This window comes from Bombus flavifrons, chromosome 11 (genome assembly GCF_040668555.2).
Source record: "Bombus flavifrons isolate JBK064 chromosome 11, iyBomFlav1_principal, whole genome shotgun sequence".
NCBI lineage: Eukaryota > Metazoa > Arthropoda > Insecta > Hymenoptera > Apidae > Bombus > Bombus flavifrons.
The window spans coordinates 12,918,218-12,943,265 of record NC_138452.1 but is presented as its reverse complement, the minus strand read 5'-3'; the positions used below and the strand labels follow the sequence as shown (position 1 = coordinate 12,943,265).

At 34.3% G+C, this 25,048-nt stretch overlaps 1 protein-coding gene across 1 annotated transcript; it reads right to left on the bottom strand.

Moving 5' to 3' along the window:
* Positions 1-68: 68 nt before the first annotated feature.
* On the bottom strand, positions 69-24,750 carry dsb (scavenger receptor class B member debris buster). Its single transcript, XM_069123244.1, has 9 exons — positions 24,435-24,750; positions 5,384-5,475; positions 4,478-4,638; positions 3,736-3,874; positions 3,246-3,449; positions 2,900-3,044; positions 2,411-2,665; positions 2,119-2,237; positions 69-1,726 (listed from the first exon to the last, which is right to left on the bottom strand). The coding sequence occupies exons 1-9, from the start codon at positions 24,613-24,615 to the stop codon at positions 1,298-1,300; spliced, it is 1,725 nt and encodes a 574-aa protein (XP_068979345.1). The 5' UTR covers positions 24,616-24,750; the 3' UTR covers positions 69-1,297.
* Positions 24,751-25,048: the final 298 nt, after the last annotated feature.

Sequence of the window (25,048 nt, the reverse complement as noted above, 5' to 3'; positions counted from 1 at the left end):
GTCTTTTAGACCTACTAAAATATGCCTATAACGAAACTAATTAAATGACATATTACTTTTATAAAGTATTATTTTATGAGTAAGTAAATTTTATTAGTTGCCAGCTGTAAAATGTAATGCATATGTATATTATTATATGTGATTTTCACTTGGAACATTATTTTTAATTATATTCGAAGATCCAATCGCAGGCGTTGAAATTTTAACGAACTCTTCGATTTTGTCTCTTATCATGATTCTAAAAACAACAAAACCCTAAATCATAAAAATCAAACATATTCGATAATATTATTCGATAATATCAATCATATTCCTACATGCCTTCACTGAGTCTTGGCAATCGCTTGCTATTAACAACTAGCATACACATACATACATAGTACTAATATTCCACTTGATTTTGATCGTGCAGAAGTAACTTTATGTACAACGCGTACTCTATATTAGTTAGTTAAACAAATTCGTTGAACGTATATATGTACAGTGATTAGAAAAGGTATTTGCACAACACTCTATCTATTATTGCATTTATACGCTGTTTAATTAGGTCCTGTAAGAGGAGGAGTAAAATGAGAGGAGAAAACAAAAAAAAGAACAAAAAATTATAAAAGGGTTCGATTTTTTAAGAAATACGACGTAACAATAACCAACAGACAGACAAAAATAACAAAAATTAGTTTCTTTTTTATACGTATAGATTAATAGCTCGATGGAGAATTAAGACAGTCCCTTCTGCATCACACCGAGGCCTACTCTTACAAACCAAATATTTTATATTTCGTATTATATAGTAGTACTTTTATACGAGGATAAAAGTTTGATACGTATTATGAAAATGCTACGTAGAATCTGATAAAAAGCTGATAAAAATGTTTTATTGGAAAAAGAAGCAAATACTTTTCGTAGCCACTAAACTTCTCGAACGTTATTCTTCGACCGCTTTGTTACCCGTTTCTGTTCGTCCAAGCACGATCTGTTTCGTACATCGACGATATAAATAAAAAGATGAAATCACAGATACGGTCGAAGAAAAGAGAAAGATTAAAAAAGAATATGTAGGTGATCGTTGAATGTTTGCCAAACCCATGCTATTGCAATCGATATACATGAAACTATTCTTCAGGTAATTGGAACGAAAACTTTGGTCTATAGTATCAAACGATTAGAAATCCTATGCTACGAGGCGATTTACGCGATTACTCGTTGTCGCTCTTCGCGATTACTCGTCCGAATGTGAATCCGATACTATTCGTTTAATCGTTACAGATACAATCGTATTACTACTACAGCTAGACATTTATTCTATTCTTGCTGACTTCTCGTCGTTATCGTTACTGAGCAAAACGTATTGTTCTCGTGTAATTAATAACTTGTGCTGTCCATTTACCAACAACGTGGAACCTCTTCTTATGGTTCGTTTACCTAGTTCGATCGCTTCGTGCGTAAACATCACGTTGTTGTAAGCCTTCACGAAAACCGCGAATACGATTGTTATACCGACTAGAATTAATCCATACGAGGTACAAGGGGCAGCAACGTCGCTAAATGTTGTTGCTAAATAAATCCATCTGCGGATAGAAGGTGTCAGTTCTTCGATACCCTCTTCGACCCACATAATAGGAAATACTATGTCGGGAAAATTCGACACCACACCGATGTATGGTTGGTGTTCCACCTTTAGGTTTAACTGAACGCGCACTTTTCCTTCCAACGGCACGCCAAGTTTCTATAAATCAAACAAGTTGCGCTGTAGTATACGTGTTATAGGTATCGATTATATTAACGTTACGTGGCTTACAAGCTACACACATCCATATGTTATTTTTTAAATTTTATTTTATTTCATCATCGATCTTATAGTATTTCGTCGACGTATTATCATTCCAGTGATACCAAACGATTCGTTCGTGACGATTAACAGTTTATAGATTTTGGATCGAAGGAAAAAATTACGATCAATTGTAATCTTTTCCTCCTTCTTTTATAAGTAAACAAGAGATTTCGTTCATGGAGGATTAAATTGCATTTGGCATATAATTACAAATTTGATATTATTCGTCTTCTTATACGATACATTTATTTTTTTTTTTTTTTTTTTTTTTTTTGGAAATTACTTACCGGTTGAATTTTAAAGTAAGTTTCATGTATGTCCCGATTTGGTTTTAATCCGTGTACTGCGTCTAATAACTTGGGATCAGCTTTGTAGAAATGCGGAAAGGAAAGGTAAACAGGTGCAGCTGAAATTTTAAGAATGGTTTAAGTAATAATAAAATGAAAGTTTGCCGCGTGTTATATAGATAATTTCGTTCTCGGAAAATATTTTACGATACTTTTAATTTTTAACAAAAAACAGTTTTCAGTTTGTTTGGTATCACAGTTACACGCGTAGTACAGCTTAGTTAGTACTTACTGTACTGACAAGGACTGATATTTTGCAATCCATTAAAAGGACAGGTAGACATGTCATCCGAACAGAAGCATTCATTTTCTGGACTAGTTTCATTGGGACGTCCAAACACAGAATCAGGCGGTGTATATAAATCTGCTTTGATTCCTGATTTTTTAACCGGACCACGATATTGCAAAGGTAAAGTGCGACAAAGGTCTTTATCCCAAATATGTACGATATCTGAACCAGTTTTATCACGGGGTGGAAAAAACGATCCTATGGGTAATAAATATGTTATTATAATGTAACGTACGAATTTATTATACGTTATACTAGAAAAAAGATATTAATCGTAGCAGTTGGTATTTTTTCGTTATAATTTCCATAAATTGAGCACTTAAACGTATTACGTCTAGGATCTAATTGTTTAGAGGTGCGCTTAAATTTATCAAATGTAATAATAAATAATTCACCTATAGGATATGTAACGATTGAATTAGTTAAATCTACCTTCCGAAGCTCGAATGGAATTGCAAGGTGAGTTTGGCCAATATGGCAAACGATCTAATCCGTTTAAACGATTTATTAATCCAAACTCTTTCATATCTGTATGCCCCGTAAAAATAGTGGACACTTCTTCTAACGTGCCGTTCCTCTGCAATTAAAGTTATCGTCATTATGCCTATTATAAAAGTAAAAAAAATTCATTTCGTTTCTTTTATGCGATACCTACAAAATACCGTAAAAGATAATTAATTAATCATATTTAAAAATAAACGATCAATCTTCTACTTTTATATCTCTTATCTGTACTTTAATTGCATACGCTACATCGATCGCATATCTTTGTAATTACCCCAAGTAGAAGCCCCATTTGACTCATGGGACGTCTCGTTTTCGGAAAAAATTGATGTGCGATGCTAACTAACGGATCGTCGTATCCAAAAACAAGTTGTTCAGCAGTTACCGGAACAAACGGTGTCATCTGCATTCCTCCCAAAAACATGTGTAATCCCAAATTAATAATTCGAGGTAGTCCCTTGCTTTGTGTCGACAACGTCTGAAAAATAATGCGACGCACGCCAATATCAGATAGAAAATTCTTTCGTTGAAATCGTTTAGATTTTGAAACGCGTTTTCGAATGTGTCGATATTTGCATAAAAGCTATTGTATAAAAAATAGAAAAATATTTTAGTAAAGTAATGTTAACGACGTGGCGTATTTTTATATTTTACGATATCATCGATAATTGACATTGATATATATTTAGAGCGTAATTATAAAATTGCAGAATAAATTTTTCCACTACTCTCGAATTTGTATGTTATAAGAAAAATTTACTTACTAATAACGGAATGTTTGGTACTATTACTTTAAGGTTCTTGTCTTTCGACATTTCTGGTACAAAGTTTAATATCTTCTTGTGTTGATAACTTACAGTACCATTATTATGGAAAACGATATTTACCTTTTCCATATCTTCTCTGTAAATTATAAGTTTGAAATACTTTAATAAAATATTTTCTTCGGTCGAACAAGCCGAAAAATACGTAATAGTCTAAATTTCGAATCTTAACATACTTAATTCCATCTATATAGAGAACGAATTGCCTTTAGACTTCTTACAAGAAGACTTATAAATAGATCGAACAAAATTATTTTCCGTAAAAGAATATTGCAAGCATTCTAAAATAATTACTAATTAGACAATTTAAAATTCATCGAACTGCGATTACTACGTGGAAGTATCGATCAAAATATCGAACCGAAATACCACGAGGATTCAAAGCGTGCAATTCCGTTTCTTTAAATTGTGAGAACTACAAGTATTTTGTGATTTAAAACTACAAATACTCGTATATTTATAAAAATAAAAAAGAGATGTAAAAATAATCGTACTTTTTAAATTAATTATTTACAATTACATAAATCATCGCAGGTTGTTACTAACTCGGTTGAAATTATAAATTAAATTTTATGACTTTTGGAGAAGATCGGATAAGATTTAAGATTTTAGAGAAAAATAAAATAAAAAGTAAAGTATCGTTGGGATATTAGTTTTCATATTACTTCATCGACATACTTACTTATATACGAATGGACCAATTTCTTGCAATTTTGGCTTCTCGTTATATTGCAAAAAGTTTTCTGCGTTAGTTACGTTGAATATGTATACTTTTGTCAGTCTAACTACCCCCGGCTTCTGCCAGTATTGAAACGAAAGAGAACCATTCCATAATCGCAGTTGCTAAACGGAAAAATACAACGTTGTACACAGAATAAATGTTAAGACAACTCGATAAAATCTAAAGCTAAAACAAATACGCTAAACACGTACAACTAGTTTACGTACTCATGTTTATATACAACTAGTTAAGCGAAGGCAAAGATGGAGAAGATAGAAACAATCGATACCGCGAAGCAATAAATACGGAAACTGATCGGAAAGTACAATCGGAAATTAATATTGTCAGCGGAACCTATAAATTCTATGTATATAATTATAGCTTGTTCTTCGTGAAAGCTGAAGGCCGGCTACGAAATAAATTCCAGTTGCCGTTAATACCAGTAATTCAAGATTTGTACACGTTCGAACTGTTCATTTAGACATTGAACATTAGTATTATTTGAACTTTAACTTATATCTAATACCGATACCAACTGCAAACATAAACTTGAAATGAAATTTCGTTAAACAATGTTCTCAATGTCTCGATTCGACGAAGCTGCGAGTCTAGTGCTAAATGATTGATCTTTTTTTACATTTTTCAAATAAAATTATAAAGCAGTTAGACTCGATATGTAGCTTTAACAAATATGACTGTTCCTCGTGTAGGATATCTATAACGTTATCCGTTGCGCCAACTCGCAGAACCGATTGATACAAAAACTAATGTTAAGAAAGAAAGTAACAATTTTGTATTTGTTACGTTACTTTATAGCAGGTTGTATTCGATAATAAATCATAAATGAAAAAATCTGTGATTACCTACCTTTAATATGATATAATCCACCCAAGGAATGCTGCTCAATATGATACCGATCACGAGCGTTAAAATTCCTATGAAAATCGCTGACAATCTACCTGCAAAGCACAAACAAGTAATATATCAGTTTCAGTTTGAAAAACATTAATATATCTTACGCATTATATTATAATTCAAGTGAATTTTACTTCTTATTTATCGCTTGTATGTATCATCTTTTTCCTACTTCAAGAAATGTAAAATAATAATGTAAAGTAGCTTCCGATGAATTTCGATGACATAACATTCTGAGTCACAGTAACTATCTCGTTAAAACGATGTATCATTAGATAATCCTGTTACATTTAGCGTACCCTGAAAGTACTACCTCGTGACATTCGAACGAGAATCGTGCAATTATTTAATGATACGATAAAAAGGATTTTGATAAAGAGAAAGTTTTGTAAAGTTTACACGAACGTTTAAATATGAAATGTATATTGTAAGAATTAAATGTATCTATGTCTTCGTAATGTACGTTACGTGTCATTTTGTACATTTAGATTTAGCGATAATGTCACCTCGCTTTATGCACTCCTACAGTTTCTACGATTGCGCCTAATAAAGTAGAAACAGGTTAAAATTACGAGTAACCATTTCGTAATTTTATGTCGCAATTAGAACAAGATGACTCGAACGTTTAGGAACCGAGTACTTTCGACGATGTTTCATTTTGCGTATACTCAAAACAGACAAAATGATTAAAGATAATAAATATTACATATAATATTAAATCACAACAATTGTAATTAATTAAATGCAATTAAATAGTTATTGAGAAATGGAACAAACATTTTTGGAACGTTAAATTTCAGTTATTCAAACAAGAATAGAGATAACTGATATATACTTCTTGTACTCAATATTTCGTTTGCTGCTTTACTTTGCGTAGTAAAATTGCTCTGTATCACTGATCGATTGCTCATCTATCACGGAATGAAATATAATTTCTTATATGTCGAGTCGATACTGTTTCTTAGTAAAACTTTATATTTCGTATTTTAGTAAGATGTTTTGCAGGTATGAAAACCACACCGTACGCATAATGCTATCTATAACGGAAAAAGGCATCTCTTACTAGCAGATATTACGTTGAGAAAGTAGAACGTTTGGATGTTATAGCGATTTCATATAACGAGTAGATATGAATAATAAAGTTTTAGCAACGGAAGATTCTACTTTATGTAATTGTAAAATTAGATCGTTTGATTCTACTCTTCTATAAACGTACCACTATACTTCCTATATTATTTTATGTTTTTAATTAAATTACATGGTACAGAGATAACAAAATTAAATTCATTTTACTTGTCCGTCATATGTACGTCATAGTTTGTATGCCTCCTTTACTTTATCAAACGATAAGCATCGCGATATTTCCGACGATTCCACTTTTCCCAACCGTTGTGAAATTATTAAAATGACAAAACAAGGTTTGCTTCGTCCTTCCTCGTATATTTAAGGTACCAACTGGTTGACAGACCATTAGCGTTGCCCTGGTAACCTTGAGAGGCAAAGTTTCCTCAATATGTTATACCTTCCCAGAACTTCTCTTTAGTCACGTTTTTCCCCGTGTCTCATTATCCTTCACCTTTCTCATCCTCTTCACTCTCTCTTTCTTCGAACGCAGCCCGAAACGAAGTTGATCGCACCGTGTTTTTTGGTTCATTTTCAACCGGATCGTATTTGTCTATCGTTGGAAAATTTCCCAAATTTGACGCAAATAAGAAAGAAGCGTTATTCCTCGTAAACGGTGGCTTCTCGTTTCAATGGGTTGCCGATATTTTCTTAAAACGTTAAAACGTTTGCTTCGTTGAAACTAAAGGACAGTACTTCTTATCGAGTCATCCTATAGCTGGATATGTAATAGAAAAATTATATAAATGGTTGACTTGTGCTGAAATATTAATCCACGCTTAGTCGCTAGAGTATCCGAAAGGAAAGTTGGGGATATCATCGAAGCAGGATCGACTTGCGTTAGAGTGAAAGGTTACTCTGGGAACGAGGATATGATACTATATTCACGTAATACTTTAAAAGCAACGTATATCGTTATGAAAGTAGGATAATACGTTAAAAACGTACGATCAACTTTCGTCCATTTAATTTCTTCGACCTGGTGTGCTCGTTTACAATTTACAGATGCATATTTCTAATATCGAACATACGTCAATGTTAAATTAAAACTAATCGTAAGATCGCTGGTTTTCTTAAATCGTGGATGTTTCAGTTACGAAACTAACGTGGAATTTTGAAATCGTTAGATCGAGACAGCGTATACGATACCAATATGAAACACGAATAATCTCGTGGAACAAAATTTAATTTAAAAAGCTTGTAATTAATCGTTTCTCTGGTATCGCGAATAGAAATTAGTAAGAAAAGAACAAAGAATAGTCCAGTCTCCGAGATCATTACGTTTTACCGTTTATCAATTGCGAAGCTCGTTCTCGGAGATATTAACAATTTTTGAATTTTCTAGTTTTAGAATAGTCTAGTAAGTAGTAGGTATGTTACTTTATGTCACTATAAAGTGAAAAATCTGAAAGCAAATAAAGCGAAGAACGCACCGTTTTCGTGCCTGAATATCTAATCGTTATTTAGATAATCAACGTATATAAGTAGGCGGAACGTGATTTAACCCGAGATATCGACGAGCTCGTCCTTCGATTTGTCTTCGAAAAATTTCACTCTCGTTTCAAGGGCGGGTAACGATTCTATGAAATCGCTTCGTCACCGAGCATAAGTTACGTTTCTTGTCGATCTTTTGAAATTCCTCTTGTTTTCTTTCTTTCGTGATATTCGATAACCTTGTGCTTCGAAATATTCGGTGGGTAATTCACGTATATCGATAGAGATTCCACATCGAGAATGGATTAATACGCTATTCCAAAGATATTTTCTTAAATCAGGCGACCCGGGGAATCCCCATTTTTAGATACTTAGTCATCTATTCAATGGAATTTTTGTCATGTCATATTTCTTTCTGCATAAATATATATACATGTATATACAGGCTGTAGCGCGGTTTTTCAGACACTTCCGATAATTTGACAAAAGAATATTTTGAGTAAAAGTTAATCAGCTTTCGATCGACTAGGAATAACTATATAAGGAATGAAGTTACAAATGGCGAGCCTTGATCGTACGCGCACTACAAGAGGAGCACAAACAGCATATATAGTATATAGTTATGCTGGCATTTAATTATTACTATGAAAAACATGTTGGAACGCCACAAATGCTTGCACTTGAATTTTTGTAAATATTATTAGTAATTTACTTATTTCGCTTTATGTAATTGTGAGTTGTACAGCTTCGACAAGACTTTTGACAATGTAAACGCAAACGCTATAGCGCGCAACGTGTTGATCGGAGACTTCGATGCTAGAAAGACGCGGCAGTATGTATTACGTTTTAGGATAGAAGAGTTTCCAACGTTCTTATTTTCTTATCCGGTAACTGAAACCGTGATAACTTTCCGGCAATCGTACGTGTTATATAGGCAAGTAGCACGCAATTTAGCGTAATCGCGAGTTCATAGATCAATCGTGCCCCTCGGCTGAATGTTGTGCGATACTCGTTTCCTAGGTCTTGATCGTGAAGATAGCATCATCTATAAATAGAATACTAAAATCTTCCTATACATCCAAGGACAAAGAATAAGAGATAATGGATTTTATTAAATTTTTAAAAGAAATTAAACTGCTAAAGAATTCCATCCGATCTTTGTTCCAATCTTATTTATACTCGACGCTAGAAATATCTGAATGATCGGTACCAGATTTTTTCACATTCCTAAGTTTTGTCATTCTTTGTCGATGGATATGAAATTGTAGTTGAGTATCGTCGATTCAATTATCAACGTATTTCTCCTCGTTCCCTATCGAGTCTTACCTATTTAGAAATTAAATTGCGCTTCTCGCGACTTTCGGAACTATGCAAATTAACCACTTGTCGAAATATACGTATACTCTTGTTTCTAATTATTAGGACATCTATTGGTCTCGGTAATCTGACGAAAGATACGATTTCCCAAATTAACGAACAACCGATTAACCGAACAGAACTGTGTATTCGCGCAAGATAACCATCCAAAGTACAGTGAAAACTTGCAAGACCTACAAGGGCACGATTAAAAATGCTTATTAAAATTATATAACGCGCGGTCACGTAAAGTACAAAAAACGAAATACGATCGACGGAGGAGTAGTCTATATCTACAAACGATGGATGCGTTATACGTTAAAAAAGAATTTCGTTTTATTATGTACAGACGATTGATAAGATTTTTATCATTTAGCTCAAAATATTTGGCGATTTAAACGACACTGTAAAGCAGCTTATTGCTCGTAAACCACGAGCGGTATAAATCGTCAAAGTCATTGCATAATTTTACGATCTCTTCTTTCTCGACCGCCGCAGCTGATTACTAGTTCGCTTTCCTTGTGCGTCCTCGAAAAGCTGGCAACCTGGAGATGAAAATCTCCAGTTGACGAGTCATGATAACACGCGCCTCGGTTAGCCGTCTTTCAATCTCCGATAGCCTTGCCCATTCGGCTGTTCAAAGTACGTCGTCTAATGTTACTCTTCTATATTACGGTAGAAGGTCGATCGTCGTAACAGAACGTTGATTAGTGGAAAATTTTGAAACGATTCCTCCAAGGATTTCTTGCAGGGGATTGTAATTAGAAAATATTTACATTACATTAGTTACATTTTTATTCAGACACTTTGTTCCTGTTTGATATTTATAAAACAGTTTAGAATAAAGCGTACTGTCTCGTACGATTACCTGAAAACGATTATCTGAAAGCCAAGGCTCTGCTCCTGTATTAAATCAATCGTTTAAGATTGTATAACGTATGAGTAAAAAATGACTTTGTGAAATCTATTAACAGGCGAAACTATGTGTTTGAAGCTGAATAAATGTTTTAAAGTTAACTTTTCACATCTGACCAAGAGGGACAAAAATCAATTTCAAGTTTATCGAAGAATAAGTATTTCGATTAAATCGTTTTGTAATACGTTTCGTAGCTTTGACAGAAAGCTAAATTTCAATTGCTATACGGTAAGTATAATACTACCTACTATGAAATATTAGACTATAGTATTTTGCGATTGAAATTTCCGTTGATCGCTGACATTTATTTTCTAATTTATACTATAATTTAACTAGACGATTATCACGTACCTAATCATATTTATAATCTTCATGAAGCCGTGCTGCGCTTAGTTTTTATATTCTTCTAGATATGCTATTAGCTATTACGCTCTAATTTATCATTTAAACGCTGGACACTAAACTATGACTATAGATGAATATCAGGTTAAAATATGGCATCGTTTATTTTTATTTTCCAATTTTACGATTATTATTTTCACTTCTTTTATTTAAAAAGTTAGAAATCGTATCCGTCTTGTAGAAAGTTTTCAGATCTGTTTAAGGATTGTTCGCCAAAGATTTAGCAAGCGTTAAATTTTATCTCGTTGAAGTTAAAAGTATTTTCTCCTTGAAATGCCTCTTATCTATCACTGTTGTTAATCTATCGATAAACAATCTAACCTTGATGAAATTACTATTTTCTTTTTTGCAACATCCATACATAATTGAAACCTATTTCGTAACATTCGATCGCGTCTGCAAATATTATTTTAAGCTAGCCCTTGAACGTACGGAACTTTTTGAATTTCATATTCTATGGAAATTACACAAATGACACGTTGCTGTTTCCTAAATATATAAATATCGTAAAATATTTTAAACTACTCGACACATTTTGTCATATTATCGCGATACTTTCGGTATTAGTTACATCTCTGCTGAATATTTAGCGATACTTTATGATTTACGACGTAAATTCGCTTTTAATCGCACCTGCTGTGTAAACTTACGTGTTCTGTATGAGAAAACCATATTATTCCTGCTAACACCTATAATAATTCCTACGGTTTCGCATTCTTAACTATCATCATCGTTAGAGTACTGTAATGCAAGAACTCTCACAATTATCGACAATCACCATGTGCATACTGTTAGCAAGAAGTACTATTTATTCACGACTCTATTCGTGATTATTCGTTGCTTGGCTACTTGAAGCGTTTTCCTATTTATATAAATTTCTCGAACATATTTTTGTAAGTTAGTAGATGCGAGTCTAGGAATTTATTTAATTATTTTAAATTTAACTTATTCTTACGTGTTGTAGGCTTAATTTATAATCATTTATCGATGCTTTATAAATTGTTCGATAATTTTCAATCGATCCGAATCGTAAATATTTATCAGTTTTAACGCGTCTGTAGGTACGATGTTAATTTCATTAATTTGCGCGTTCTTTCTCTTCAATTTAGTTGTTATAATTTAATTGTTAATAATTTCGTTATGTGTAGATTTCGAAACGAATTGGCTAATAAAATGCACTTTCTAGTAAGAGAAGAACGGAGCATTGCTATTATGTACATGAAGCAAATCAATCAGTTAAGTACACTCGATCACCTTGCTTTTCCTTTTATAGATAATTCGATTATTAATCCGACTTTAATTAGATGTTAAATGTATTTATAATTTAATGGATATTAAAGTAATTTGTTCGAATATTTATTCAACGATCGTTCAATGACGCGAACTTTATTTCATTGACAAGATAGTTTTGCATAAAATATGGACATTAAAAGTATAAATGGAGCAAACATAATTTAATTTATTATCGTTTTATTGGTATTTAACGCTCGAAAATTATTTCAATTCCTTATAATTTATGGAATATACATTTATGGTAGTTAATATCGTTCATTTTAAATATGGATTTCTGTTATCGACGTTACGTAATGTCTCTTAATCGAAAATATTAGATTTATTCAATTCTTAAAATGCTGATGGAGACAAGGATGAGTAGGTATTTACGTGCAGCTTTAATTACTTACGATTTAGGTAAAAACAGACGAAAGAAGCCAACGATAGTCGTACGAAACGGAATTTAAAAATCTCCCTTAAGTCGAATATAATCACGGTGTTTTGCAAAAATTGCTTGCTTGTCAATGATTGCTGAACGGAAGCTACGTTTGCAGCTATTTCTTGCACGATATAAGGCCAACGATCTCTCAGGAATGAAATTTACGGTTCATTCGTGTTTTATGGTATCTTTCCTTCAGGTCTACCAAACTAGTTGCGTTTGTACGCTTTATTATAATTCAAACAATCCCTCCATATCGACCGTCCAAATCGACCGATAAAATTTTCTACCATTCGTTAATCATATTACTGCTAAAATATATCATATCAATCTATTAGAATAATTCTAATTTAATGGTCGGTTTCTTAGTAATGATACGTAACAGGCTATTACATCTTACAGATTTATCGATAATATATGTCATACGTCTGCCTCGTGCTATACTGCGATTAATGTTGAAGATGATTTATTTCGATAACACGAAGGAGATCAAGTGTGGAAACGTATATATGATAATGTGTCTGTATGCATAAATAATAGAAAATTAAACAGAATTAAAAAAAAGGGAAAAAAAAGAACACACGAGCTTGACAAGGAGAACCTCTATAGCTGCTACGACATTAATATGAGTACATACAGCCAGTGTAACAAGCGTAACTTTTTAACTTTGTATAAATTTACTACTTTTTTTACGATCCCGACCAATTGCAATTCTTCCAAAACATTTTTACGCGTCATTTCGTAGACCATTCCTGACTATAACTAAAAAAAGGATTCGAGTCGTTCGATGCAATTTTGAAAAAGTTATTCTGTTTTAAAAGGTGCGTGGATATTTTTAACGCTGCCTGTATATGCAAATGTATCGGAATGACATTAAATACATCAACGTCGATCTAGTAGAATAATTCTAACGTAATGATGATTTATATATGTTTTTTTATTTATCCATTGAATTAGTTACCAATGACATGGTATTATTAAAATTTATGGTTTTGTTAAACGAGTATTTAATACTAATAAATAGACCGCGGATTTGTATGTCTCGCGACGGTGCAAAACACACACGCGGAATGAATGTAATAAATAGAGATATAAAGTACAATAATCGTTATAATTTTTAACAGGTGAGCCAAGTCTTTATTTTGGGTTCCATCTCTTTAGCCGTGTTCGTAAAAATATTTGCATAAAAATCCACGGTGTAATAACATCTGTATATTTCTCCATACATGTATTGATATTAAGTATCTTGATCCATACGCGTACAATAGAACTGCGGAAGGGTTGTGCCTGGACATCGAACAAAAAAAATAAAAGTCTTCCAGTTCGACAATGAACGTTTCAATGTTAAATCGATGATTCTAATCGTTTTCATCCGGTAGAACGAAAACCATGTTTCTAGTTTGCACAAAGTTCCGAAAAAAAGTGCACGTGTTATATACGATCGTGCATAGACGAAGGTTTTGACTTTATTTTGCTTTGAACGTTGCGACAATCGATTCCCAGACTATTATTAGGAAAATATGTGAAAGGTTTTCAAAAGTAGCACGCGATAAACTAAAACATGCTCGGCTTGATTTTCCATTTTCTTTTTCTTTTAAGTTAGGGAATCTGGAACAGATGTAATTCTACGCCAAAGTCATTGGCGATATTAAGCTTAAGCTGTTAATTCATTTTAATTTCCCACGTTGATCAAAGAATTTCTTTGAAGATTGACAATTGCTGCTTTTCATTTATCGAAGACCCTAAATAACTCGGACAAGCCCTAAAAGATTACGATTTTAGATATTTAACAAAGTTTTATTCGAACAAAAGAATTTCCAATTCTTAACTTATCCCAGATTTTATTTAAACATTTGGACTGCTTCGTAATTGAAAAATCAGATTCGAAACTGAAAATCTATAATGTTTGTTGTAAATAATACAAAATGTGTGCTATATATGCGTGTGCTACAGCTATATAGCTGTCACACTCAATGTGCAAGCATCATACGGTGCCTGCATCTGCCTTCTATCAAAGGAACTCCGAGCGTTTAAACTCCTCCCAAACGTCCCAAACGTCGATAACGCGAAGTTCTCGTAACTCGGAACATGGGTCGATTCTGTGGAGACAGAAGGACGATCGGACGCCGATGGTGACGTTTCTGGAGAGGCAAGAGCGATCCTCTGGAACAGGAACGACTATCTCCCGAAAAATATTGTCCACAGCGTCGGCGTGTAAGCAGAGACGCTAACGGGTGCGGGGACATTTCCGTTTCACGATTACCAAACAATCGAGAGCATAGTACGAAACGATGACGCTACTACCACTTGAGGAAGCTGAATCGAAATTATCGGAGTACCTTGCAAGTCGGATTTATGCGTCCTGAACTCTCTATGAACGTCCATGAATGTCCGTGCCACGGAACGTTGATCCCGCTAAGAAGAACTCGTCCGAGAGAGAGGTATATCCAACATGCAGGAATCCAAGAAGGTAGCGGCAAGAAATCCGCGGTACCTCGTCATCCTGGGAAATGTGTATGATTTACGCCTCCCAGGATATCCGAGCCGCTACATCGACGAGGTGCCAGCGTCAACATCGATCCATAAAGGCGACCGGCGGAAAGACGCAGCGTCCGTGACGCCTCGCCGTCGAATCAAACGAAACGCCGTCAGATCATCCCGGTATGGCCCGAGTGCCAGCAGTTGTTGCCTCTCGCGAGGAACAATTAGGAGATAGCGAAATCAAAGAGGATCGCATTAAGGATAAAGAAACTCGACAGACCCGGTATCGCATCCAAGGCTGCGCAAACGAACCTCGGGAAAGCATCGATCTCCATCTCGATACGTTCGGTAGCATTTGGAGCCAGTCCTGGAAGCAATTCCGTTAATTTGATGCTGGTGCGTGTCACGACATGACGGCAAAAGTAAAGAGAAGAACGAAGCTCGTTTTCAGTTACCCTCCTGGTCGTCGTAGCGGGGCACGAACGTTAGGCTAAGATCGAGACCGATCCATTTGACGCGGAAATTATCAGGCGCGAAATAGTCAACAAGTACCAGATTTTAAGGCGGAAAGACAACGTAATACTTCTTTTTCTTTACGCTCTTCAAGGTTGACGTTAGATCGATTATCTTTCGACCCAAGCACGTTAATACATTTTATAGAGAATTAAACATCGAACGTACGGTGTATAAAGAAGATAGATAGTTCCATTTAATAAAATCGAGGTGACCTTGAAATCTATGAAACGTTTCCACTTTCGAAGAAGATACATGTATCGCGTGATGCATCGTTCGAAAGCATTTCATTTTTCCCAACGATCGCTTTTTCTATCCTCTGCCGCTTTAATGCTACCGATTTGCCCTAATTGCGCGTGACATCCTGCATACATGGTAGACGTACCTCGTAAAGTGACGAATAAATATACAGACGTCCTACAGTTACTTACGTTGTTTTTTAAATAGAGTCATGCGATGACACACATATATGTTTTATACGCATGCGTATAGTTTAAAAGTTACGAATAAATATTTTTATTCCTCGCGTCGCATAACTATCGCATCTCCGAAAGTCTTAAAGTATCTTTCAAAAACCATAGTCCGTTCGTATTTTCTATCAATAGACGAAAATGTAAATTTTTATACTATACAACTTTTTATTGTAGTTACAATGAAAAGCGAAATTGAATTTATTCTTCCGAAGAAACTATATAGAATCAAATGATTTTAAGAGCTATTATCTTCTAATCTTTCCAAACATTTTAGTTTTTTTACACGTTTTTAAGGAAATAGTACGCGTGGCAGTGACGCTAGATGTCAATCGTCTATTTGTTATCGTCGGTCAGCGTATTTAACGGTTAGTAAACACTTCCACGAAGTAAATGCACTTAATGTATTTATAACCGGCACGAAACGGAAGAACGTTATCTATAACGCAGGAGATGAATAGCAAGCATATAGCCGTGCAACTTTGATATTTCGTTGTCGATGTTAATGTTAACAGCTCTTTATGAAAAGTAAATGTAACGAGGAATATCCTTAAAGCAGTTGTACGTCACATCTTGTACGCCTAAGTGGAAATATAGTTGTAGAGTTGTCTTTAGATCGTTAATGTAAAAAAATTTTATATTTTATACTTTAATTTTATATCTTTTAACACATTTTGCGTTAGCTTCGATCGAATATGTATTTTTATATTTCTAACAAAATTGCAAATTATTTTAAGACGTTAATGGCGTTTTAAAAATTTCATTATTTAACTGTTTAATATCGTTTTTACTAATATCATTTAAAAGAAAGATAGTTTCGCTTCCTCGCTACCGTCATAGCGATACATTATCACGAACTGACTTAGATCATTTTTATCATTCGATTCAATTTTAACGAAGTAATTCGAAATCCTTCGCCTATGCGCAAATTAATTAAACAGAGAAATTTGCTGTCCACGAGTCTAAGAACGAGTGACCTCACGGTACAGAGAAACGGTTAACTTGTACGTATGTACGTTTCATTTACCAATTGCCGTTTAAACGTAAGCAATTTGCCACAAAAGATTGGCAAACCAACAATCGTAAAAAGTGTATATCCTGAAAGTAGGATAACGGGCAATATCCGAGAAATTCTTGTAGAATAAATTCGCTCGTATTTCGTTTTTACGCGCACCATCTATTCTGAATCGTTTTACATTTCCTGTGACGTAAATGTAAACGACGCACCGTGGCGAAATATCTTGATCGTGATAGAAGGTAGATCTGTTATTGATTGGTCATCGATATAATTTTTATTTCTCGAACTTTTAAAAAGCAAAATCACAAGCAACCGCAATAATGTAATAAATTGTACAAATTGCTTTGTACATTTTATCGCGCTTATTTCTCTATATCTATATTTAATATCGCGTGTTATTTTCTTCTATAATAGCGTTACCATAGTGTAGTAATATATCGTACTCTTGCTTTAAAAGTAACGCAACTCAAAGACATTGATTCCTCGAAAAATACAAAGAATAGTTTTCGATTGCAACACACTACCTATTTCGTTAATCGGGAAGAATAACGCCGATGGAACGATATCAGGTGTCGTTTTCATGTGTACTTTTGCAGCTTCGAATTTTCCATAAACGCGTAAATATCCAAAGTCTAGTAGTAAGTTGTAACATTTGTATATTATCGTCACATATGAATGATAGAGATATACGATAAAGGAAGCTATACATATTTCTTGAGAAATAAAAAGCAAAAAATGCTTTACATCTGACGGATGTGGAAATATTAACGATCAAGATAACGATCAAGAAGGAAAAGGAAACGTCAGGGGCTGAAGCTAAATCTTCGTTCGGTTAAAAGGAAAATATTTCACTGAACTGGCATTGAGGAAGCGATCGTAAATATCGACTTCTCGAAATACATGTTCGGATTGAACATTCTTGTGCGTACACTGCACAAATATTGAAATAAGCCTGAAACGAGTATCTCACAGATTACCTTCGTATCAGAATAAAATATGTATACCGCTGGCCAACAAACATGTTACGACACGTACTCGCTTCATCTATTGGAAAATTTCAACTTTTACTTTATTTATTTTTTTAATGAGAAATACTTTTTATATTTTAAGACACGTATAATACATTTTTACAATAAAATAATTGGAAAATAAAAACGGGGAAGAGTATCCAATTTGTAGAAAATATCAATAGGAGTCGTTTATACACGTATAAGCATGCTGGACATTTTATCGTAATCGGTTGATGTTTCAACGAGCGGCGTTTACCGGAAGCTATCGGTTATCGTCGAAATATATATATACGATATATATAAACTGGCATAAATCTCCAAAATATGTTGCTTAAATTTTAATTACAAGGCATTACACGTAAAAAGGTTGTAAAAGGCGACCTCTACCTTTTTCAAATAAATCCTAACTTTCCAGCGTATCTATTGCTACATATAAAATCTGAAATATCCCGTGAAACGTAGTGTTTAAAAGCTTTATAATAATTCCACGCATAAAATATCAAAGTCGTTAAAATGCCCTAGATTTCATTCGGCATTCCAATAAATATACAGGTTCTAAGAGGTTTGTATGTTATTATTCCATAAGTATAGTAGCGCTTGCATATAATTATCTTTAGACGTAGCGACAATATTTCATTCTGATATGCTAGAACAATTTAATACTAATTACACAGATGAAATATCAGGATGTAATTAACTGTATAACCACTTTACTTCACCGAAGCAAACTTTACTTCTCTTTGATCGAATACTGTCATTTGCTTCTTTATTGCTCATTTTGCGAGTATAATGAAATAAGGGAACATCCATTTTCTACGAAAACTAAATATTTCACGGTTCTGAACGATATTCGCACATACTCCGATTTTCGAACGAAGCATTTTTTCGTCAAGTTCTACGTATCATTTTCGCGGTATCAAATATTTATGGCCATACGAAAGTCCATATGCTTAGTACTAAATGCTATAATATAGACAAAATGGTGTGCAAATACTTTCTCTAACCATTTTTCTTTCTTGTCGTGTACACATCGAGCTAATCAGTTTCGCTATAATACCATTTAACACGGCAAATACCGGAGTTTCTTCTTCCTCCTTCTTCCCTTTCAAACGCGTCTCAACGACGATCGTTGAAAAATAATCTACCAGTAACGGAAAAACAAAATATATATATACAAAAATACTTATCTTTCTTTGAAAATCAAAAGCTTGCTGAAAGGAATTATTCTACTTGTTAACGAAAGTAGTACTTTCACTGATTCGTCGAATCAGTTTGCTTGTCCCGTTCTTTTTTAATTTGTTCCTACTTTTTTTTTGTTAAGCCTCAAAATCTCCTCATAGTCATAGTCAGTTGTATAATTTTGCATTGGCTTATTAAATTCTTTCAGTCGTCGATGGTCAGTCGTCATAGAAATACAAAGAGCTTGCGTTACTACTCGAAACGAATGGTGAATCGATCTTGCATAAAAACGAAATTATAACGCTGGGAGGACCACCGGCAAGTTGTTACAGATGTTACGTGCTTTTATCTCATCAGTACGGTTACTTAATAGCCTATGAATCACGTAATATCGAATACGTGACGGAGCCGGTCGAACAAGTCAAAAATATCTGCGTTACTGTGGACCGTACTTCTTCCAGAGTTTCTCTGAACGACCGAGAGTGAAAGTAATCTCAAAATTGCCAAGTCCACGAATACGTGCGTGTCCCTCTTGCTTTCGGTTACTACAAGCGCCTTACATCTCTCTCTTTCTCTCTAGCTCTCCGGCTTATGCTTCAGAAGCGCGGTAGCCCTGGTACATACATTTTGCAACCCGCCGTGTAAAAATGTTTGGACAGGTGCGGTTTTGTAACCCTGACTGCATTCCAAGGGACTAATTGTTAATCGGGTTTACGCTGCGAGAAGAACTTCGACGCGTTACGAATAACCGTGCATGATTTTTTCCCAGCGAAGGAAAGTTTCTGTCTGCTATCGGCTATTGAAACAGATTTGGATCGGAGATCTATACGATGGTTTAGACAGGGATGTAGCGACGATCGTTCGAAAAATATTCTTTGGTCGTTGTTCCATAAAACAGTGAAATTTTTACGCTTTCCAATGGTACACGTTAAACATTGATTTTTAAACACGTTGGTTTTAAACCGCCGATTCTTAATATAAACTCGCATTTTTACGAATATGGAAGCTAAGGAAACAAAAGTTAATTAGAGGTTTGCTATACCCGCTAAACGTTATAGCGGGCACCATACTATGAATACGTATTTTATATATCTTTGCATATTAGATGCATTCTGTACGTTTGTGCGTCTAAAATTTTCCATAAATACGTAAGCATTCGCAAACTTTGTACTCGTTAAATCGTTTATTTCAATATAAGGCGGTTCATTAACGATGTTCTATCCTTCAAAATCTTCTGTTACGAAGTTCAGACGTAACATCGATTTTCCAAAATGCGCGGCATCTTATATTGACTTTCATCGAGATTTCTCGAATAAAAAAAAAAGTTAAGAAGACCTAACCGTTCCATATGTAATTTCGATCCTATTTTAATAAATCAAGGAAGATATAGACCGTATCGATGGCCGACTTGTGCCATCATCTCTGTGATTCATCTCTGACGTACCTATTTAGAAATTTCATTAACCCGATTGCACTATTTTCGTTTTTTTATTTCCTAAGATATATCGTATTTTCTTCCTTTATGATATTTAACGACGTTCATTTGCTTATATAACGCGTCTCATTTACTTAATTATTGCCAGGTTGAAGCGGACTGTAAAAGAACGAAGTAATCTTATAGCGGTAAACATCGGCGTTTACAGTTGCGACAGAAAAGAATTGTAATTGTTCTGGTTACTGCGATATCCCTTTACTTTGATTTTTTCTACTAATTACATTGCAACGATAATCTCAAATATAGTATCTCAAATATGTATAGGCGTGCATTTTGCATTATTCCTATCTGTAAACCGAATACCATTAAGTTATTCAACTTACGATATTACGAATAGTACACATGCTCGTCTCCGGATGCAGAACGGTGAACGCGTTATTGATCGATATTCCCATGTAGCGACGATTTTATAGTACTTTGTTTGTACTTAATCTATAATCCAAACTTCGATCGATTGGTCAGCTGATTTTTTCACTAATTATTTTGAAAATGATTCAATATCCGAAAAAGAAGAAGTTAGACGAGTTCGATCACTATCATATTCCCATGCCTGCATTCATTTGTAACAATTTTTGTCTCACCGATATATGATTCTAATCTCGAGGATTACAGAGTGGTATTTGGTTTACGATTTTCCTATCAATTTTCGGGAATGGGATAAGGGGTTTTTTTCTTCCTCGGGAGACACTCTCACAGATCCTGGACTAATCTTTCGACTCAATTTTTCTAACACGTTATAATTAATATCTAGCTAGCCGAGTGAGAATCGAAACAAGAAGCTGCGGTTTTTAAGTAAAATTTATTATACTACCAACTCGCGTAATTTACCGCCGTACCTAAACGCTCATTTCGAACAGTATTTCACAATTGCGTTGCAGAAACCGTGATTCCGTCGTTCGTCGTTCAAGAAGTAAAACTGCGCCACAAAAACTAAGACTACGCTACAAAAACGAACAGCATTCAGGCAAGTACAAGATCGAAGTTTATATGTATATGTACATTCTCGTAAGACATTACTTTCAATAATCTCTCGCATATGGCAAATGTGTTACCTGCTTTTAATCTCGTATCGTAGTCAATGAAAGAGAATAAAAGAATAAAAATGAAACTGATTTCGTAATTAAGAAGATAATACACTGTATCGTTCACGATATCGATACTATAGCAACGAAAGCAGCTTCTAATCCTTCAAATGCCAAACAACATCGGCCATCAACGTCAAACGATAAGACGAAAACGTCAAAAGACGTTAATACAATTCTACCAAAAACAGTTTCACGTTCCTGGGATTAATAATGGGATGAGATGTCTGGAAAAAGAGTCTATAGGTCTATGAAAAATGTATCGAGGGTATCGATCGACAGATAGTTGAATTATTATGAAATATATATTTATTTCCAAGATATAAAAAAGAAAAGAAAGTTCTGTAAGAGAGCCGTTATAATTGGCAGGTTAACCGTAGTTAATATTGGAAAGTCAGAATTAAAGCTTCTTTACTAAGAAGTTTGCTTGATTCGCTGCTTTTTCTTATAGGTTCCTTCTCCCAGAGAGCTCGTCAATGAACAATCGCAAAGACAACAAATCTGTAATAATATTACCAAACTCGTGACAAAGAAATCGAAATTAAAGTACGTGTTGTTATTTCTATACTCAGAGGTAAGGTCAGAATAGTTATTATTTTATTGAATGGATAAATCTATCACACCGTTCTGAGCCAAAAAAAACCTTTGTTGCACGCGCTTAGAAAAACTAGGGATAAAAACAAAAAAGCATCTTAAGCCTATCGATTGAATCTATCGATTGTAACTAGGATCATCCTCTAGTTGCTATTTCTTATAACTAACGCATCTGCATATGGATGGCGAGCACGAACTCGCGTTGTCATTTTCAACAGTACGAAATCGACTGTCATCAACTGTTAATTCGATAGTGTTTAAGAAGACGTTGCTTTCACCTTATTAGAGCGGAAGACAAAAACTGAGAAAAACTGGTTCGGAATGAAAGGCACATCCTGGAATGATACACCACTTCGAAAGTGTAATCCCATAAAAGCAAGCAACGCAATTTGTAGAAACAACTGCCTGGTTTCTCTGTAGCATTTGCTATAAGCGAAAATACAGGACACGATATCGATGTAACAATAGCCCGTGAAGAAACTATTTCCAATAACGAAGTTCGAGGTGCAGTAGGCTAGTAGAACGGGTTGCCCTACTATCGTATATGTTACGCGTCTTTCTGATTATGTTTGACTATAGCCAACATACTTTACAGTCACGAGCGTCGGTGCATGGCTTGGTCAGAATCCGATCTGAACGCTGCAGCGCGACGCGACGTCCCGTTCTCTTCGAAACTTTTCAATCGAGTGAAATTCCCGGCAATAGCCACTGGCCAATTGCATGGAAAGTTTGAAAAAGTAGAAAGATTCCAACGAACTTAAAGAAATAACTTAAATTACCGTACATCCATGTTGCATTCTTACATTTATGCAAACGATGATATAGGTTTGATCCTTGTGGTATCGAATATTTATGAAATACTTCTCTTAACCCATAATCACGAACGTTTCTAAGTTTTGCAATCGTCGGAACGTTCGTTCGTTACAAAGAAGATATACACGTTTATTCATTAATAACGTTATCAAATTATGATAATCGTCAAATTATTATAATTGGAGGTAAAATATATAATACTGTATAGTATTATAAAGATTATAAGTTATAAAGATAATTTACACAAAAATAGAAATATTAATTTTAGTTATTTGGTAAATAATCTGTGGAAGAATATATAATAAATAAAATTTGAGCATTTTATATATATCATATACATATTATATATATATTATAACATTGAGCATATTATATATATATGAAATAAACTTTATTGATACGTACTTGCACCAGTTTAAGTACCTACTTACAGTCCAGTTATTTTTGTCTCTAGTTACATTCTTTTTAGTTAATAGTATTCGTATCGGAAGATTCTTCGCAAGAAATTTTTTCCAAATAAGATAAAATATCAATTTCAAGTTCATTGAAACAACGTCGATACAGCGAGTGCATTTGATGAATTACAGTTAAGTCGAAAACGACTATCAAACGCATTCCTTGCGATACATGGAGAAAACGAGAACCTCTTATGATAATTCAAGTTTCTCTGGTAACGTTAAGAATTTCTTCCTGATTTTAAGGTGGAAACAGGAAAACTCTCTAATCTGTTACACATCTTCGAAGGAAGTTTAACTTTCAGAGTAACATGCCTTTTAAGGATTTTTATAGCAACTTTTTTCGTGCTTTTTAATATCGCGACGTGTTGTTTTAAATTTATTTATTACGCAAAAGTATAAAGTTGATTCTATCGTAAAAAGTTTACCATGTATAATATGTAACTTTTATATCGATATTTTAATAAAACACGAAGATCTTATAATTATGCATTTGCCTCTAATAATTGCTTATGTTAATTGCAAAAAACGTTTAAAAATTTTCTTATATAGAGTAATGGACTGAGACGGTAGCTAACTAAGTATTTAGGTATAATCGCATAGGTTTAAAAGAATATAGTATTTGTAGAAATACTCAGATTTGCATCTGAAGGTAACCATAACCAACGATAATATCGTTTAAATACCAGAAAAACAATTTTCAATGTTTTTTAATTTCGAAAAAGATCTGCCAATTTTAGTCCGTCGTTTCATCAAAGCTTGGCAAAAATTACGATTACCCTCGTATTTAAATTTGGAGAAAAATTCAACCGCGTTATCTCACGGAATTGAGATTCTGATCGTCATACTTTCGCGGTACAATACACGCGCTAATGCTTTTGAACACCGGATCGTTTCATCACGATCTAACGGAACCATACAGAAAATCATAGAGTAGCTACGATATGCTTACCGTGCTTTAGTTTCCCGTTCTTTGAAATGAGGAAGGACAAGGGTCGTGGAACCTTGTCCGTGCACAGGCCATCGTGTTGACTCGTTCTTTGTCCGAATAGAGCGTTTCTTCCTACTTTCATGTATTCTTTCCCCATCTTCTTTGGCGAACTGATCCCTAACAATGACCCTAAGAACTTCATTTTGAGCTATTGCGCAATCAGGTTTCACGATAATCATAGAAATTTCACAATTTTCTCGAAACTTGCTCCGACTTTGCTTTTCTAATGCTAATTTTTCTAACGCTATACCGATCAGGCTGCGGGAAGTTATTCTTCGTCAAAGTTTCTCAATATTAAGCACGATGTAATATACTACGAGAAACGTCGAAGAGATCACGAAAGCGATAAATACCGTTGCTAGAGTTAGTTTACTGTTAATAGTCTCACTATTAAGATTCACGGTAATTCAGGTAATTGGATAATTCGTGCTCTGTTTATCGCCACTATACCGTAAAAATTTTGTTTCGGTTAATCTACGATTTGTTACGTTTTGAAAGTATCGTTTCACGTCACTTCTCCGAACATTGTTCCCGGGGGTGTACGCGATCTCTTCTTAAAACAACGTTAACAGGAA

What these genes read in the sequence shown, in the direction of transcription:
- dsb (XM_069123244.1), bottom strand. Translation starts at nt 24,615, where the DNA reads ATGAAGTTCTTAGGGTCATTGTTAGGGATCAGTTCGCCAAAGAAGATG. An exon ending in GAACGGGAAACTAAAGCACG is followed by an intron (nt 5,476 to 24,434) that starts GTAAGCATATCG and finishes TGTGCTTTGCAG; the next exon opens with GTAGATTGTCAGCGATTTTC. An exon ending in ATTGGTCCATTCGTATATAA is followed by an intron (nt 3,875 to 4,477) that starts GTAAGTATGTCG and finishes TATAATTTACAG; the next exon opens with AGAAGATATGGAAAAGGTAA.